Genomic DNA, 20,321 nt, shown 5'->3' with positions numbered 1-20,321 from the left:
GCTGAGCCTGGAGCCCCAGGTCTCGGCGGTGGTCAGGGGAGCTTTTGTACAATTAAAACTTGTGCGCCAGCTGCACCCATACCTTGGGAAGTCTGACTTGACCACGGTGGTCCATGCTCTGGTTACATCCTGTTTAGACTACTGCAACGTTCTCTACGTGGGGTTGCCTCTGAAGACTGCCCGGAAGCTCCAATTAGTCCAACGAGCAGCAGCCAGATTACTAACAGGAGTGCTGGTGTTAACCTATAAATCCCTAAACGACTCCGGCCCAGTTTACCTGTCCGAATGGATTCTCCCCTATGAACCATCAAGATTGTTAAGATCTTCTGGAGGGGCTCTGCTCTTGGTCCCACCATCCTCGCAATCACACCTGGTGGGGACGAGGGACAGGGCCTTCTCGGTGGTGGCCCCTCGGCTCTGGAACTCTCTCCCACTGGAGATCAGAACTGCCCCTTCTCTTTAGAAAACAGGTGAAAACCTGGCTCTGGAAACTGGCATTTGACGAGTGAGTTAATAACCCGTGACTACACAGACGGATGGTGATGAACTACGATTTCATTTTGAAGACTTGGCCTATGTAATTATATGATTGTATTTTAGTATTTTAATGTTTTAGTGTATTATGGGATGTGATGTTTTTAAATGATTGTCTGTGATACTATTGTTGTGAACCGGCCTGAGTCCCTCTGCAGAGGTGAAAAGTTCTAAATAAATAAATAAATAAATAATAAGCTCCCCTATTAATAAGATAGAAAATTTTAAAATATGTGTATATTGTATTGTATTGTTTAATTGAATGCTATGTTCACCTGCTTTGCATGGGCAGACCTATGCCAAACAGGGCAGGTATACTCGGCAATTGAGTTTACAGTTAGGCGATCCCTCGTTGTCCGAGGATGATGGTTCTCCAGGGTCAGTGTGCAGTATGTGGTGGATCCATAGGTGACTGTGGAGCCCTATTCTTGATCTGCATCTTCTCCCACAGTGAGGGCATTGGTTTCCAGGTGGAAGGTGGTCTCGGTCGGGGTTGGCACCTTCCTCTTGGCACTTTTCTCTCTTTTGCTCTCCATTCATGCTTCTTCAAATTCTACAGCACTGCTGGTCACAGGTGACCTCCATCTGGAGCGCGCAAGGGCCAGGGCTTCCCAGTTCTCAGTGTCTATGCCAGAGTTTTTAAGGTTGGCTTTGAGCCCATCTTTAAATCTCTTTTCCTGTCCTCCAACATTCCGTTTTCTGTTTTGAGTTCGGAATAGAGCAACTGCTTTGGGAAACAGTGGTCGGGCATCCAGATAACGTGGCCGGTCCAGCAGAGTTGATGGTAGAGGACCATTGCTTCAATGCTGGTGGTCTCTGATTCTTCCCAAGAGATTTGCAGTATTTCCCAGAGACAGCGCTGATGGAGTCATTCCAGGAGTTGCATGTGACGTCTGTAGACAGTCCACGTTTCGCAAGCATATAGCAGGGTTGGAGGGACAACAGCTTTATAAATAAGCACCTTGGTATCCTTACGGATGTCCCGGTCCTCAAACACTCTGCTTCATTTGGAAAAATGCTGCACTTGCAAAGCTCAGGCAGTGACTTTGGTGGTGCCAAGGTAGCGGAAATGGTCAACATTTTCTAATGTTACACTATTAAGCTGTATCTCTGGCATTGAGTAAGTAAGACAGACCACAGCAATGCGTGGCCGTCCCCTGCCACACATTGCTGTGGCCCAGTCTGTGTATATGTTTTGTGTGTGTATATATGTGTTTATGTGTTTGTATATATTTGTGTATATATGTGTGTGTGCATATATATATATATATATATATATATGGGTGTATACATTTGTGTATTTCTGTGTGTATGTGTGTATATATGTGTGTTTGTGCATATATATGTGTGTTTGAATGTGTGCATGTGTATATGAGTATATGTGTATATGTATATATTGTGTATTTTTGGGGTTTTTAAGTCTGTTTAGCTGGGGTTGTGTGTGCTTGTGTGTGTTTATTTAGGGGTGATGGTCACTTGTTGGACTGTTAGGTGTATTGTGTCCAAATTTTGTGTCAATTCGTCCAGTGGTTTTTTAGTTATGTTAATCCCACAAACGAACTTTACATTTTTATTTATATTGATATCCCAGTTCAAAGCGGAAAATATGGGGTTTTATTCAGCTGTGTGGAAGAGGCCTCAGATAATCCTGTACAAGGTGATATTGTGGATCATCTGCCTTGATCTCCTGGGTTCTGTGGCTGTGTGGAAGGGTGCAGAGGGCCCTTCCACACATCCATATAACCCAGAATATCAGTATCTGCTTTGAACTGGGTTATCTAAGTCCACAATGCCATATAACCCAGTTCCATGCAGATATTGTGGATGATCTGCCTTGATATCCTGGGTTCTGTGGCTGTGTGGAAGGACCATATAACCTAGAATATCAGTATCTGCTTTGAACTGGGTTATCTGAGTCCACACTGCCACATAACCCATTTCCAAGCAGATATTGTGGATGATCTGCCTTGATCTCCTGGGTTCTGTGGCTGTGTGGAAGAGCTATGTAACCTAGAATATCAGTATCTGCTTTGAACTGGGTTATCTGAGTCCACACTGCCATATAACCCAGTTCCATTGCAGATATTGTGGATGATCTGCCTTCATCTCCTGGGTTCTGTGGCTGTGTGGAAGAGCTATATAACCTAGAATATCAGTATCTGCTTTGAACTGGGTTATCTGAGTCCACACTGCCACATAACCCATTTCCAAGCAGATATTGTGGATGATCCGCCTTGATATCCTGGGTTCTGTGGCTGTGTGGAAGGGCGCTGGGAGAGGAGAGCCCTGCCGAGGCTCCTCAAGCAGTTCGAAGGCCTTCTGCTGGGCCGCCGCCGCCGCCTCGCGCAGCCCTCGCGCGCCCCCTGGCGGGCCCCCCTTGCGCGCGCAGCCCTGCCCACGTGACCCTCCCAAGGCCTGCCGCCGCTTCCCCGAGTCTGAGGCGAAGAAGAAGAAACAAGATGGCGGCCGGCGGCGGTCCGGAGCGGGGCGCCGGCGCTAGAGACTGAGCCCTTCCCCGGGCCGGGCCTCCGAGCTCCCTGCCGGGCCTCCGGGTCTCGTCCCCCAGCGCGGGGAGGAGGCGCTCCCGGAGCGCCCGCCGCCCTTCTCCAGCGGCCTCCCGAGCGGCCTCGCAGTCTCCCTCAGCCTGCCAGCCAGCGCCCAGCGATGCGGGGACGGCGAGGCAGGCCGCCTAAGCACCCGCAGCCGGCGGCTTCCAGAAGCGGGGCCTCGGCTGCCGCTGCGGCTTCCCCCACGGGGCCCACCGGGGGGCTGAGGTCGCGCCTGCGGGGCAGCAGCCGGGGCAGGTGGGCGGCCAAGGCCCAGGCGGGCAAGGCGGCCGGGCCCAGGCCGAGAGGGGCGGCGGCGGCAGCAGCATCAGCGGGGGGCTCTCCTCCCACCCGAGGGGGCGGCCGGAGGAAAGGCGGCGGAGGGAGCAGCACCCCTGGCGGGGGAGGCAGTAGTGGCCGGGGAAGGGGCAGGGCGGCCGCAGGAGGAGGAGGAGGCGGAGGCAAGAGCCGCCACAGCAGTAGTCAGGGCAGGGCCTCCTCTTCCCGGAGGAGCAGCAAAGTCGTGTACGACGACCATGAGAGCGAGGAGGAGGACGACGAGGAAGAAGAAGAGGAGAGCGCGTTATCCGAGGAGGAAGAGGAGGAGGAAGAGGGAGCCGACTCCGAGGGGAAGCCCGGCTCGGATGAAGAGGAGGCCATGGAGGGCGAGGAGGAGGACGAGGAGGTGGTGGTGGTGGAAAACGAGGAGGAGGACGGCGGCGTCGGTGCAGGAGGCATCCCTTCGGACTGCCCCGAGGAGATGGAGGAGGAGGACGACGACGATGGCAGCTACTGCACCGAAAGCAGCTTCAGGAGCCACAGCACCTACAGCAGCACCCCAGGTATAATCATAGAGTTGGAAGAGAGAGAGAGACCACATGGGCCATCTAGTCCAGCTCCATGCACAATCAAAACACCCCTGGCAGATGGCCATCCAGCCTCTATTTCAGTGTTTCCCAAACTATAGTTCCCTAGGTGTTTTGGCCTACAACTCCCAGAAATTTATTTTATTTACAGCATTTATATTCCGCCCTTCTCACCCCACAGGGATGGAGCCCCTGGTGGCGCAGTGGGTTAAACCCCTGTGCCGGCAGGACTGAAGACCAACAGGTCACAGGTTCAAATCCGGGGAGAGTTGGATGAGCTCCCTCTGCCAGCTCCAGCTCCCCAAGCGGGGACATGAGAGAAGCCTCCCAAAAGGATGATAAAAACATAAAATCATCCCGGCGTCCCCTGGGCAAGGTCCTTGCAGATGGTCAATTCTCTCACACCAGAAGCGACTTGCAGTTTCTCAAGTCGCTCCTGACACGATAACCCCCCCCCCCCCACAGGGGACTCAGAGACTCATATATAGCAAACATTCAATGCCAATTTTGGCATACGACGTATACAGACATACACATAAACAGACATATAAAGACATATACATAAATTCCAGCACCCCAGGTAGAATCATAGAGTTGGAAGAGAGAGAGAGACCACATGGGCCATCTAGTCCAGCTCCATGCACAATCAAAACACCCCCGGCAGATGGCCATCCAGCCTCTATTTCAGTGTTTCCCAACCTATAGGTCCCTAGGTGTTTTGGCCTACAACTCCCAGAAATTTATTTTATTTACAGCATTTATATTCCGCCCTTCTCACCCCGCAGGGGACTCAGGGCGGATTACAATGAACACATACATATATGGCAAGCATTCAATGCCAATTTTGACATACAAGGTATACAGACATATACATAAATTCCAGTCAGTTTGCCAGTTGTTAGGATTTCTGGGAGTTGAAGGCCAAAACATCTGGGGAGCCACAGGTTGAGAATCTGCTCTATTTAAATGCCTCCAAAGGAGGCGCCTCCACCACACTGCCAGTGGTTCTCAACCTGTGGGTCCCCAGATGTTTTGGCCTTCAACTCCCAGAAATCCTAACAGCAGGTAAACTGGATGGGATACCTGGGAGTTGTAGGCCAAAATACCCGGGGACTCACAGGTTGAGAGCAGGTTGATTTAATTCAGGGGTCCTCAAACTATTATTTATTTTGCACATTTCTACCCTGCCCTTCTCAACCCCCGAGGGGGGACTAAGACCCGGGGGCCAGATACAGCCCTCCAAGCTCATTTACCTGGCCCTCGCTCAGGGTCAACCTAAGTCTAAAATGACTTGAAAGCACAGGATAACAACAATTCCATCTCATCAGCCAAAAGCAGGCTCACACTTCCCATTGAAATACCAATAAATTTATATTTGTTAAAATTGTTCTTCATTTTAATTATTGTATTGTTTTAAAGTGTTTTGCACTACAAATAAGATATCAGTGTGCATAGGAATTAATTCATGTTTATTTATTTTTTCAAATTATGACCTGGCCCTCCATCAGTTTGAGGGACTATGACCTGGCCCTCTGTTTAAAAAGTTTGAGGACCCCTGATTTAATTGATAGTGCAATATTGTTGTTTTCTGTTGGGTTTTCGTATGTATGCGATGAGGTATTAAATTTTGCCATGAATATGTTGGAAACCACTTTGAGTCCCCCTGGGGTGAGAAAAGCAGTATACAAATGAAGTAAGTAAATAAATAAATAAACCACTGCTCAGAGGGAAGGAGTTCCTTCTGGGAGGGCTCCCTGAGGGCCATCCAGTCCAAACCCTATTCAGCCATGCGGGAGTCCAGCACAATCAAAGCATTCCCCACAGAGAGCTATCCAGTCTCTGCTTAAGTCTATTTAAATGCCTCCAAAGGAGGCGCCTCCACCACACTCTGGCAGTGGTTCTCAACCTGTGGGTCCCCCGATGTTTTGGCCTTCAACTCCCAGAAATCCTAACAGCAGGTAAACTAGCTGGGATATCTGGGAGTTGTAGGCCGAAACACCCGGGGACCCACTGGTAGAGAACAGGTTGATTTAATTGGTAGCGAAACGTTGTTATTGTTGCTTTTTCATATGTATGCAATGAGGTATTCAATTTTGCCTTGAATATGTTGGAAACCACTTTGAGTCCCCCTGGGGTGAGAAAAGCAGTATACAAATGAAGTAAGTAAGTAAATAAATAAATAAACCACTGCTCAGAGGGAAGGAGTTCCTTCTGGGAGGGCTCCCTGAGGGCCATCCAGTCCAAACCCTATTCAGCCATGCGGGAGTCCAGCACAATCAAAGCATTCCCCACAGAGAGCTATCCAGTCTCTGCTTAAGTCTATTTAAATGCCTCCAAAGGAGGCGCCTCCACCACACTCTGGCAGTGGTTCTCAACCTGTGGGTCCCCCGATGTTTTGGCCTTCAACTCCCAGAAATCCTAACAGCAGGTAAACTAGCTGGGATATCTGGGAGTTGTAGGCCGAAACACCCGGGGACCCACTGGTAGAGAACAGGTTGATTTAATTGGTAGCGAAACGTTGTTATTGTTGCTTTTTCATATGTATGCAATGAGGTATTCAATTTTGCCTTGAATATGTTGGAAACCACTTTGAGTCCCCCTGGGGTGAGAAAAGCAGTATACAAATGAAGTAAGTAAGTAAATAAATAAACCACTTATCAGGGAGTTCCTTCTGGGAGGGCTCCCTGAGGGCCATCCAGTCCAAACCCTATTCAGCCATGCGGGAGTCCTGCACAATCAAAGCATTCCCCACAGAGAACCATCCAGTGTTTGCTTAAAAGGTTACCACCTCACTTATGAGGCAGTACACCACTCCTGTGTGTTTTTATTTTTTGAGGGTAAGGAGAATATGTTATATGTATTGCATATACCAATTTAAAAGGTTTTAATGATTTTAAACTGGGTTGCTGTGAGTTTTCCGGGCTGTATGGCCATATTCGAGAAGCATTCTCTCCTGATGTTTTGCCCACATCTATGACAGGCATCCTCAGAGGTTGTGAGGTTTGTTGGAAACTAGGCAAGTGGGGTTTATAAATCTCTGCAATGTCCAGGGTGGGAGAAAACCCTTGTTTGGTTGAGGCAGATGGGAATGTTGCAATTGGTCAGTTTGATTAGCACTGAATAGCCTTGTAGTTTCAAAGCCTGGCTGCTTTCTGCCCAGGGGAATCCTTTGTTGGGAGGTGTTAACTGGCCCTCATTATTTAATGTCAGGAATTCTCCTGTCTTCTGAGTTTTGTTCTTTATTTACAGTCCTGATTTTATATATTTTTTTAACACTGGTAGCCAGATTTTGTTCATTTTCATTGTTTCCTCCTTTCTGTTGGAATTGTTCACATGCTTGTGGATTTCGGTGGCTTTTCTGTGTTGTCTCTGTGTTTTTAAACTATTTTAAAGTGGTTCTCGAGTTTCATACTATTTCACGTCTGTAGGTTTTGATGTGTATGTTGTGTTGTTTTAGTGCTGTCTGCTACTTTGAGTCTTAAGAGGAAAAATGTCCTATAAGTAGTAATAATAATGATCTCTCCAGGGTGGCCGGAGGGTCACTTTGCATGCCAGGTTGGAGGGGGTTTTAATGGGTTTGCAAAGCAGGCGGTTCTGGGGCAGATGTGCATCCTCTGCAAAAGGGTAAATATTAAGCATGGTGGAGTCTCCCTCATTACCCAAAAAGCTTGGGGCCAGAAGTGTTTGGGAATTCCTTTCTCCTAGATTTTGGAATATTTGCATTTGCCTGAAGAGATATAATGGAGATAGGACCCAAGACTGTACACAAATTTGTGTTTCTTTTACTTCATATAAATCAGTGGTTCCCAACCTTTTTTTGACCAGGGACCACTCTCCAACATTAGTATCAAAAGGGTTACGAATCAGTTTTTGGTTGATTTTAGATTCAATTTGGTTATTTGGGCCGCTGAATCAGAAAATTGCATTGGCTAGACTACATCAGCTCTAGTTTCTGATACGTATATGCTATCCAGTAGTCGTCATCTGCTAACCCACAGAAAACCATATTTAATAAGCCTCGGCACTATAAGAGAGTTTCATGAGACCAGTCACTCTCGTTGCACCGTTGTAGTAATGGTGAAGCTGTGGACCGTATTTGATTTCTTGCAGACCACTGGTGGTCCATGGACCACAGGTTGGGAACCACTGATATAGATGGAAGGTGACTTTAGGCATATTATTTTAAACATAATTTTGTTCATGAAATGATAGATGATAGATCTTAGCCATCCATGTCATCTATTTGGAGTATTTTGGCATTCTGATTAAGGGATGCTCAACCAGTGCAAAAAAGGGTCTTCTGTCACAGATGTGTCTCCAGAAACGTGGCAGAAGTTTTAGAAATTAAAACTTTAAAAACCATGGGGAGTGCTTGATGGTGGGAGGGACTGAGGAAGTCAGCAGGAAGTAAGCATTGCCTGGCAAGAAAGATGCCTGTATCACCAATTTGTAAAAACAAAAACAAAACAAAAAAGCCCAACAGCAATAAAGGAAGGAAGCATGTTCAGGATGCCTTTGACTTCGATAGAACAAAAATATTTTAGCAGATACCAGACTGTCGATATGTAGGTTTGTTAATGGAAAGATGAAAGCAGGTGCATTTAGAATGGAAATAAAATCAGTAAGTAGTAACGAGTACCAATGAGTTGAATATAATGAAACCCATCTGTATTTTTTTATTTTTTAAAGACAAAGTTATATCTTTTTACTACGATTGGATAACTTATCCAGTAATTTCAGTTTCAACCAATTTGGTTACACAAAACATTTTTATTTAGTTGCATTGCTCTTTTTAATTTTCTCTGATATTGTAAAACCTCATATTCGGCTTTTAAAAAAGTTATACTAAAACTAGTATATGCTCGACTTCGAATAGTTTGCAGAATGTGCTTTACATCGTAAATAGGTTTTTGGGAAAATGTTATTACATGACATCATGTATGTTTAACTAAAAAGTTGGCAAGAGTGAACCTTTCCAAAATTGTCTTATCTAGACATATATGCTTTAGAACACTGCTTCATAAACTGTGAGTGCTGAACCCAAATGGAATCAGTGTTAGGGTTGTGAAAAATTTGGCAGCATTAAAAGGTTTCTGAATGCCACCTAGACATATACAGAAATCTGTTAGCAACAATGTGTAGTGTTTATAGTGGACTTTGCAGAAGATGCTTCAGCTGTACTTCATAAAAAGGAAAATCAGCCTGTTTAGGAAGCCTTGCCAAATTTTGATTTGTCATCAACCAGTGTTTGATCCTATACCTATTTTATATATCTATATACCTGGGATCACATAAAAATTTCTTAGTTGAAGAAGGGTTCTGAGTGGGAAAAGCCCTACTTTAGAAAATATGTAGGAATGAGGATTGAGATTTACATACTGCACGGTAAGGTGTCAAAAAGGCAGTTCAGTGCTTAACAATTTGAGGAAAACAAGATATACTATAATGAAATTTTCCACTTTACTCAATAAATAATAGTTTTGTGAAACTTCATGAAAGTAGCTTTAGTGGGTATTATTTTGTGCGACAACCATAAAAATATTTCTGCTAGTTTTGTATATTACGATTTTGAATTTTGAAAAATACTCTAAAGGTATCGCTTCTTAAACTGTGGGCCCAGACCCCAAATGGGGTCCCCTTCACTCAATGTTGGTCCCTAGAACATTTCTAATCAATGCCTAGTGGCTGTTTTAGACATTTAAACAACTCTTTTGTGCAGTGTTTACAGTAGACTCTACAGAAAATGCTTCTGCTGTATTCCACAAAAAGAGAAGAAAAAAAGCCTATTTAGCAATCCTTGCAAATACTGACTTCTTATCAGTAAATGGTTGATTTTTATATTTGTTTAATATATCTATATGCCTGGAGTTACATAAACATTTCTCAGGCCAAAAGTAGAAACAAGTTTAAGAAGCCCTGCTCCAAAATACACTTGTTAGAATGCTTTATAAATATAAATTTCCTCTTGGATTATTTCATAGTATCAAAATTAATTTATTCTATAAAAAAGGTTAAAACTTTGTTTAGGTATTAGTGTTTTTTATTTCACCAAAGGCTTATGGGCTACCACGGCTCTTATCACCTTTCTGAGATGACTACACTGAATTTCCAAGCCACAAAATCTATTGGTTGTGATGGATAGGGTGGCAAATATTGCCAACACCTGTTGACCTGCTTCATGTATAGAGTTACACTGGTGCCTTAGAATATGTATCAGATTATATTCTTAAAATGCTGAAAGTGTTACAATATAAAACAATTCTCACTTTGAGTTGTATCTGAAAATCCAGAGTGGAGAGCCTCTGCAACCTTTTGTTTGATAAAGTTCATATCATTTGGTAAACATTTTCATAGCATTTTGGTAACATTTTCATTTTTTGGTTAAAAGTGATATGTACAGTAGGATTGTGTACCTCCCAACATGACTGCTGCTAGCATTTTATCCAAACTTATATGTTACATTTGTTAGTAGCTTGATCAAAATAACTTTCCAGTCAGAGTCAACCTAAATCTGACTGGAAAGTTCCATCCACGGTGTCATGAGCCAACACCATATCACAAAGAAATTCTAGCGCTTCAACCAAACAAACCCAGGATATGCCTTCTTCATGATTAACTTTGCACATGTTCCATCCAGTTATGCACATCAATATGACCGGAGCTAAGTTCAGAGGTCTGAGTTACACATTTTCTCAGACCCTCTTTTGAGGCTCAGGCCATTCTGCACTGCTATATAAAATCCAAATTATCTGCTTGAACTAGATTATATGATAGTATAGACTCATATAATCCAGTTCAAAGCAAATAATTTGGACACTCTGTTTTGATAATCTGGATTATATGGCAATGTGGAAGGGGTCGCAGTGAAACTCCCCTATAATTAATATCCCTTACAGATATGGGAAAAAACCTGTATACTAGTGTGATAGATTCCCCCCCCCCCCCCCCAAAAGATCCAGGCATGTAACATCATTGCCACTGTACATATCCTGAACATTTATTTGCTATACTAGATTATCTTTGGGGAACCAAACACATTTATTTTTTCTATAAGCCTCAACGACCACATTTGCATTTATCTGTTTTATATTTCATAAGACTCAAACCATGAAATGCTATGAAATAACAGTGATTAAAATTAACATAATTAAAACCTTTACTGAAAGTGCAGAAAGTTTGCCAACAGTTAGGGAGGCATCTGGGATATTTGCAAGAGGGTTATGTAAGTGGAGTCCTTTTCTTTTTTTGTTTCTTTTTTTCTCTGTCGGGTTTTTGGCTGAATTTTTGGCTGTATTGGAGTGGAGGCTCTTTGGGTAGCAACTTGGTGGACACTAGATTGTAACTAGCCCCTTTCCTGCTGTCACCCATTCACCATGTATATATAAATAGAGATGTTTCAATTTTTTTAAAAAAATCTAGAAAACCTCTGATACCAAGCATTTCAGATAAGGGAGACATTACCTATGCTTAATTTTTGTTTTGCTTCTGTCTTCTTACAGCAGCCAAGTAGTGCTCAGTCTGGGATAAATAGCCTGACCTGTGTAAGGAGGTACATCTTGCCCAGGATAGAGAATGGCACTGTACTTTAAATGGGTTCAACTGGGGCCAGTTGAATTCTATCATAGGGTTCTCAAGGGGCCCAGTGATATTTTAGAACTGCTGACTGATAATGAAAATCTTCAGAAAATATGTGAGGAACCTGATTTTTGTTCTTATCATCAAGAAAGATGGAAACAGGAATTGGGAAACTACAGACCAGTTAGCTTGAAAGAATTGGGGAATTTTTTTAGAATAGGTGATGCAGGTCAAATGTGTTCATGATAATGAAGCTGGGAGGGATAAAATAAGACTATAGAAGAAAGAATCAAGATACACTGACCTCTTAACAGGATAGACTTGAAATCAGCAGGATAAAATTCAGTACAGAAGAATGTACAGTGGGTTTACCATATCTGTATACTCTGTATCCATGGAGACAAAGATACAACATAAGTAGAGTGTCACATACAATTTGTATGTGACATACCAAGGAGAGAATGGGGATCTGTGAAATGGCATGATTCTGACTTTAGCGTTTGGTGTGAATCATGCCTCCCACCATTTCACAGATCCTTGCATCTTGGTTGTTTATAATTTCTGTTGTGTATTACTGTGTTTGCTCATCAGCCACATTCTTCTGCCTTGCCAATAAATGATCAGAAGTGCCACAGCTGGCTGGACCATTCTTTAGTATCTTACTTAATCACAAGTGGCAGATGATCCATCATTGTGTTGTGGTTTCTGTACAAATAAATGCAGTTTTAGATGAATAGGCCATAGCTTTGATCCCAAGGTCCAAAAATGCTGCAGGAAAAATTCAAGAATTGCTTCCTCCCTTTTTTCAGTGGCATAACCCCATAGGTAGAATTCCACTGCATCCAAACCATTAAAAATGGAAAACTAGAAAAAATCCCATTTGGAACATTTTAACTATTATAGTAATGAAATAATTCCATACTACTATTATGCAGAACGTATTTCTTGAAAGAGCAGCAAATTGACAATCTTTATCATTATTACATTGTTGTTGCAATACCTCACTCTTACTGGAGGGTGAGGTCTTGCAGCATTTGCTGTCTAAGGATACAAAATAATTAAATGATATTTATTTAAATGAGTACCTTTATATAATTTTTGACTTTTAAAAAATCTCAACATGTTGCTTAATAAAAAAACCAATTTGCTAAAAAGTGTAAGATAATTATAATAAAATCATTAAATATTACTCAAACTCCTATAATCTTAGTTCTCACGTGCAGTACTGTTTTCTGATCTGCTTTAGGCCACAAACTGTCATAAGGTGCCTTTTACAATACATCTCTGAAATGCTCCAAAATACCATTTGAATATTTTCATGATAGGAGCTGAAATAATAAAGAACCATGAAATTCCTTTACTTTGGCTGAGTACATAGAAAAAGCATTCTGCTAATGGTGGTTCTCTTTTCCCTGCCTTTTGATTAAAATATGTTCATTTCAGAGCTTTAAAAATATACATGTTCTTTTACATGACTTTTTCAAACATCCCTTTCATCTTAGGGACATTGACAGAATAAGTGCTCTGTATTGTTTTATGGAATTCAACAAAGGATTGAATATACATTTTCAGGGATGTTTTAAGACAAAAATTACTCACTTTTTGCATGGGATAGAATGCCTCTTTTTCTTACACAGAAACCCTTTAGCCAACTAGCTAAGAAAACCGGACCTTGAATTCCTTGGCTACTGGCATTTCTAGGCAATGCTGCTTCCTACTAGCATTTCCACGCTGTACCACTGCAGCTTCATATGGAAACATGCACTTATTCCAGTCCTGTGATGGGTGGCTTGGTCTGTCATAATACTCACCCAAGGTGATGATCAGACTGCATGCCCTTCCTTTCAAACTACAGTCAGCCCTCCATATTCACTGGTATTAGAGGCACAGAAAGTGAAAAACAGAAAGTGAAAACACTATAAATATAGAAATTACTATTTTTTTATCTGAGATAACACTTCTCTAGACATGTTTATGTCTTCCAGCATGAATTTGTGGTTGATGTTGTGGTCAGCTAGAAGCTGAATACGGAATCACATTGGGGGACCTAGAGATTGCTAGAAAAATGTTCACTCTAGAAATCTATAGTTGCTCCAGTGTGCCATGAGGAAGCTGACAATAGAGTCACGCTAGAGGACCTAGAGATTCCTAGAAATCACATTTTAATCAAATGTGAATAAATAGCGATTGTAAATATATGCAGTGCTTATGTCTGACGCTTCATGCATGCACTTCTGATAACTGACTATTAGTTAATGCAATAAAAAATTGTTGCCAACCCCAAGTATAAAATCAACCAGAGAACGATTAATAGGGTTGGAAATTGATTTAAATTAGTTAATAAAAGAAGAGAAAATGAAGGTAACAAGATAAATGAAAAGGCCCTTGAGATTGATAGCTTTAGTGGAGAGTATTTTGAAAAATTCTATGGCAGTGTTTCTCAACCTGGGGGTCGGGACCCCTGGAGGGCTCATGAGGGGATGTCAGAGGGGTCACCAAAAACCACCAGAAAACACAGTATTTTCTGTTGGTCATGGAGGTTCTGTCTGGGAAGTTTGGCCCAATTCAATCGTTGGTAGGGTTCAGAATGCTCTTTGATTGCAGGTGAACTATAAATCCCAGCAACTACAACTCCCACAGGACAAAATCAGTACCCTCCACCAATCCCACCAGTATTCAAATTTGGGTGTATTGGATATTTGTGCCAAAATTGTTCCAGTGTATGAAAATACATCCTGCATATCAGATATTTACATTACTATTCATAACAGCAGCAAAATGACAGTTCTGAAGTAGCAATGGAACTAATTTTATGGTTGGGGGTCACCATAACATGAGGAAGCGTATTAAGGGGTTATGGCATTAGGAAAGTTGAGAACCACTGTTCTATGGTGTCCTCACACTATGGCTGGAATCCTGTTGGTGATATATGGTAATTATACTGTACCTTCTGGGATAGGAGAGGTATCTTGAGTATGATCCAGCTCTATATTTGTGACTGGGAAAAGATAAGATAGGTTTTCCCTTCCAGACCTTTTCTGTATTAATTAGAGGTCAGGGAGAGGGATGCTTCCCCCAACACCTCGCTATAAAACCGCAGCTCTATGGTGCCCATAATCTGGGATAACAAAATTATGATTTGAAAACAAGTAAAAGCTTGAACATAATGAAATAAGATACTGGTCCTTCCAACGTCATCAGTTCACCACTTCTGGATGTGTGCCAGATCCTAAAAACCATATATTAAAATCATAGAGAAAGAAATAGTTCACATAAGAAATTAGATAGTTGAAGTAAACCTATCTCAGCTGATAGGATAAAATTAATATCACATTATTCATAGGCTTCCTATTCTTCCAATACATGCTTTTGATAGCAAATTGATTAACAAAAATAAAAGAACCAGAACACTAAGTACAGTATGTTAAAATGTTTGTCTAAAGTAAAAAAAAAAACCCTCAAAGGGCAAGATTTTTTGCATTTGTGGATTATTGAGGCCCTATAATAGTATAGCAAGAGAGAAGGTAGGAAAGGGGGGAGGGTATTGGGTCCAGCAATGGAAAGTCATTAGCATAAATAGTTAATAAAATCTATATCAGTGACATCAATTTCAACAGTGAGAAAAACATATATGAAGCTTATACATAGCACTTAGCCTTGATAAGAAAAATACTTGTGTGAAAGGGCTGCAGTGTCATATATATTGGAATGACTCCCTGATCCGTTTATGTTGGAATGACTCCCCTGTTCAGATTGTGTTTGAAATTCCTTGAAATATGTCTCGCCGTTTTTGTACAACTAAGTCATTTAAAACTATGGATGAAATTGATTTTTTGTAACAATCTTAGGCAATTTCTGAAGGCAGCAGATAAACATGAGATTTCCAGACATTGAAAAATAACTACAGGTTACAGCTACAGCTGTTATTAGGACTGTGTAAAATAGTTCTAGCAAAGACATTGACATTAAAATAAATTGAATAGGAGAAGTGCAGAAAAATTGAAATAGGAGAATGCACAAAAAAATACAGACTTCTCACAAAAGAGAAAAAACTTTAACTCCTGAGTATACTAAAGTTGTCAAATATTAGAAGAATTTGGGAAAGCAAAGTCCTGCAGCACAAGATTTATGGGAATTTTCTTTCCACACATTGTTTTCCTAATTATTGAAATTTGACTTTCTTAAGTGAACAAGGGGTCTTTAAGCATATACACATCTGTGGTCCCTGATTCTTTTTCTAGGAGTCTTAGCAATTGCAAAGAAAAAAGCAGAGGGGAAATTTGAGTTAACAGATAGCAACAAGTTGAGTAAATGAATACAATCATGTCTTAGTTTTGTTAGCTCTTTTTATATTTAGACCAGATTGTTATTTTTTATTATGTATAATGCAGATGTTTTAATTAATAACATGAATCAGTTAATAATAGCACACAAATGCAAACCCCTGGGTCTATGCATCTGATAGCCACACCATTTTAAATATTTGTATATTATTTAGCATGTATTTTAAGTACAAATATTTAGGATGCAAGATTTGTTTTAAGACATTTTAAACATGTGTGAAATATAAATTATTAGGGATGCCTATTTCTTTACATTATTCCCTACCCTTCCTTTAGAAGTAGGAAAGATTTATATATCGATACAGAGGCAGGTTGGAGGTTTAATAAAGTGTTATCAAATGTTAACCTGGTTTCTAAAATACCTTCAAAGGAAACCCTTTCTAAATTTCTGCAAATTATAGACAGTTTTTGAAAAGTATCATTGCCATTATTCACTGCAGTATTTAATGCTTGTTATTACTACATTTTGCAGTTTAAAAACATCAAGTTGCATTGCTCATCATTTGTGTGTGTGTGTGTGTGTGTTTTTAAAAAAATGTATCTGAAACAGTAAGTATGGCCTAAGATTTGGAGGAAAATAAATTTTCTAAAACAGTGGTTCCCAATCTTTTTTTGACCAGGGACCCCTTGACCAGGAACTGCTTTGACCAGGGACCTCTCTCCAACATTTCTTAATTCTTTGTTGCAAGCTTGCTGTTACTACTGTTGCTTTATTGTACATTATTTTTATATGTTTATTCACTTGAGGCAGTGAATACTTGCCTTTTTGTGTGTTTTTAATATTTAGGTCAATGCCAGGAAAATGCCAGAAATGGTGCCATACTAGAAAGAATAGAGGAAATTCCTTTAGGTTCATCATTTCAGTTTCTATCATAAAGGTACAGTGCGCAGATTGACCTGTGACTGTGTCAAGCTAGGTATTTTGGGCTGGTTTCTTTAATTAAACTATATTTGTGATATACAGTATAGTGTACTAAAAGAATCTTGGAGTGAAAAGTTTGAATGCAGAACTTCCTTCCAGGGAAAGATAAATTACGCCCAACTTGCTTCACTGCTTTCAGTAGAAGTTTTTTTTTTTTTTAAAGGGACTTAAGAAGATTTTGTACTGTTTGTCCCTGCACTGCTTTTACAAACTTATCTTTATTCTTAATAGTATGTTTCATGTTATTTTTAATTATTTTGGTAGTTCTATTCCATGCTTATACTAATTTTTGTAATGTTTTTATCTGAATTATATTTATTTTAATTTATAAGGTGCTTTGAGTCCTAGTTTTGAGAAAAAGGCATGCAATGTTGATGATTTGACTTTTTCCTGTTATCAAGACCTTTCTTATTGCTCTCCATTTATAGGCAGGAGAAGACAAAGAATACATCGTCCACGCTCACCAATCTTAGAAGAAAAAGACATCCCTTCTCTTGACTTGCCTAAATCCTCAGAGGACTTAATGGTGCCTAACGAACATATAATGAATGTTATTGCCATCTATGAGGTACTGCGGAACTTTGGCACTGTCCTGCGCTTGTCTCCTTTTTGTTTTGAGGACTTTTGTGCTGCTTTAGTCAGCCAGGAGCAGTGTACACTTATGGCAGAGATGCACATAGTGCTTTTAAAAGCTGTTTTACGTGAAGAAGACACCTCAAATACTACCTTTGGTCCTGCTGACCTCAAAGATAGTGTTAATTCCACGTTGTATTTCATTGATGGAATGACGTGGCCTGAGATTTTGCGGGTGTATTGTGAGAGTGATAAGGAATATCATCATGTTCTTCCTTTTCAAGAGGCAGAGGACTACCCTTATGGACCAGTGGAGAATAAAATTAAAGTTCTGCAGTTTTTAGTGGATCAATTTCTTACAACAAACATTGCACGCGAGGAATTACTGTCGGAGGGTGTGATTCAGTATGATGACCATTGTAGAGTTTGTCACAAACTGGGAGACTTGCTTTGCTGTGAAACTTGCTCAGCTGTGTATCACTTGGAGTGTGTAAAACCGCCTCTTGAGGAGGTACCGGAAGATGAATGGCAGTGTGAAGTATGCGTAGCACATAAGGTGCCTGGTGTAACGGACTGTATTGCTGAAATCCAAAAAAACAAACCATACATTCGACATGAACCTATTGGATATGACAGAAACAGGAGGAAATACTGGTTCCTGAACAGGAGGATTGTTATGTAAGTATATATTTTGAATGCACACACATATTGATGCATGTTTTCTAAATCTGCTTTTCCTCAACCTTTTAACCTTACTCTTAGGCTAAATCCAGTTGTTAGATCCAGTAGCAATTTCTTGAATTTACTCAGATTGGGACAAACATTTGGATTTAGGTCTTTGTATTTTTTGGTTAGAAAAAGGAGTTCAATGTTTTGTTTCAGTAAGGATAAACTTGTGATACTTGTAACAAATGTGGTGGAATTGTATTTGCTTTTTTAAATTGAGGTGTGACATTCAACAGTATTTCTTGCTTCTCATTTTCTGAAATTATGTAATCACAGTGAAATCAGATCTTCTGAGCAACAAATCCTGACTGTACCATTTTCTAACTTTATCTATAATGTAGGTCACTTTGGGCATTCTGGTGCTGTATGCTTACTAATGCATTTTTCTGATATGGTAGTAGAAAACTTTTAAGGTCCTTTTCCCAACTATTCCTAACATTTAAATCACCTCAGTTGCTGGTTTGTAAAGGCACCTTGTTTTATAGTTATAAAATAATCCTCGTTTGTAGTGACATCCCCTCTACTGTGAACTACAGTTGACAGACTTTCATGGGAGTTAGGAGAACAGTCCCCACCATGAAAATGGGAAAACCATCAATATCTTTGAGGGCAGTGAGGGACTGGGGAGAGAGAGATGGGGTGTTACTTCTGTGGCCCCTCGGATACTGTCAACTGGGGCACTTGAAGATGAGATGGCAGTCTTCACAGCACATTTCGCAAGTAAAGGTGGGTGAAGAAATGCAGGGATGGGCAGCCCAGTCTCACTGCTTTCCATTGCTGCTTTCCTGAGCTCTCAGTCTGCTGTGCTCGCCAGCTGCATGTGTGCCCCAGCTGTGGGAGAAAGAGACAAGTGAGCAGAGAAAGGTAGCAAGCAGTTGGGCGGATAGAGAAAGGAAGGGACAAACAGGTGCCCCTTCTTTCCTCCATTGTCTTGCTGCCTTCCTCAACTGAAGTGGCTGATTTTTCTCTCCCTTTTTCTGCCCGAGGGGAAGAAAGCAGTGAATAAGTGGACAGGTGGAGAAAGAGGAAGAATGATCTCAAAGCCATTTCTTTTCTTTGCCTGCCTTCCCGCCTGCCTGCCTGCTCCCTCAACCTGGACATCTGATTTCTCCCTACCTTTCTCTGCTTTCTTTTTGCTCTCTGTTGTTCTCTCTGCCAGCAGGGAGGAAGGCAATGAGCAAGTGGGCAGGAAATGAAAGGCAGTGACCAAATGGATGGATGGAGAAAAGACATGAAGTAGACATATAGGTAGAGGATGGTAGGGAGGAAGCAAGTGAGTGTTGTCCTGAAAAGGGGCCAGTGTAACAGCTGCTGCTTCAGTTGTACATTGGCCTGTTCTTTTTGCCTGAGTTTGCCTGTTTCCTTCATATCTAACTTATGTCTGCACTCTGCTCTTATTTGCTGTCTGTGCTGCTGCTTTATGCCATTTTTCATAGGGATTTGCATGCCTCATTTCACATTTGTGATCTCTCCTAGTCTTGCAGGGCTTACAATTTCTTTTAGGATAGGGTAACAGCAGATGCAGCAACAAATAATCAGCAAATAATCAAATTTGTGAATGAGAAACCCACAAAAGAGGAGGGCCGACTAGTAGTTTCTAAAAGGTAGAAACTGGACCAGAAGCCCTTTTATTCATATGGTATAAAATCTTCAAAGGGTTGTTGATGTTGCATGTAGGCACTGTATACACCAGGGGCCCTCAAACTTTTTAAACAGAGGGCCAGGTCACAATCCCTCAAACTGTTGGAGGGCCGGATTATAATTTGGAAAAAATTGAATGAATTCCTATGCACACTGCAGGAAAACACTTAAAAACAATACAATAATTAAAATGAAGAACAATTTTAACAAATATAAACTTATTAGTATTTCAATGGGAAGTGTGGGCCTGCCTTTGGCTGATGAGATAGGATTGTTGTGTGTGCTTTCAAGTCGTTTCAGACTTAGGTTGACCCTGAGCGAGGGCCAGGTAAATGACCTTAGAGGGCCATATCCGGCCCCCAGGCCTTAGTTTGAGGCTCCCTAGTATATATTATACAGAGACTTGTTAGGGTAGAGAAAATATTTTTTCTTCATTGTCTTAGTTATAAGTATCAACAAATCCTAAGACTGAGGAAGATCATGCTTTGTGACCATTTCCTTCCCCACTTTAATCACGGTACTTTTATAGATATTAGATGGATATCCTAATAAATAAAAATTATATTGGTATGTTTGTAGATATTAGGTACATTAT

General features: G+C 41.3%; 1 protein-coding gene across 7 annotated transcripts in view; it reads left to right on the top strand.

The window, feature by feature from the left end:
• The first annotated feature begins 2,949 nt into the window (after nt 1-2,949).
• BPTF (bromodomain PHD finger transcription factor) overlaps nt 2,950-20,321 on the top strand; it is a 73,369-nt gene continuing 55,997 nt past the window's right edge. For 6 of the 7 annotated variants that reach the window (XM_067464220.1, XM_067464219.1, XM_067464216.1 and 3 more), the window contains exons 1-2: nt 2,951-3,922; nt 17,215-18,037. In XM_067464220.1, the coding sequence (XP_067320321.1) occupies nt 3,199-3,922; nt 17,215-18,037 (1,547 nt within the window). In that variant the 5' untranslated portion in view covers nt 2,951-3,198. Of the gene's footprint in view, nt 3,923-17,214; nt 18,038-20,321 lie in introns of all 7 variants that reach the window. The other variant, XM_067464215.1, reaches the window with a different exon arrangement.

This window comes from Anolis sagrei, chromosome 2 (assembly GCF_037176765.1).
Source record: "Anolis sagrei isolate rAnoSag1 chromosome 2, rAnoSag1.mat, whole genome shotgun sequence".
NCBI lineage: Eukaryota > Metazoa > Chordata > Lepidosauria > Squamata > Dactyloidae > Anolis > Anolis sagrei.
Note: the sequence above shows the minus strand (reverse complement) of the source record. Positions and strands in the feature narration are given on the sequence as shown.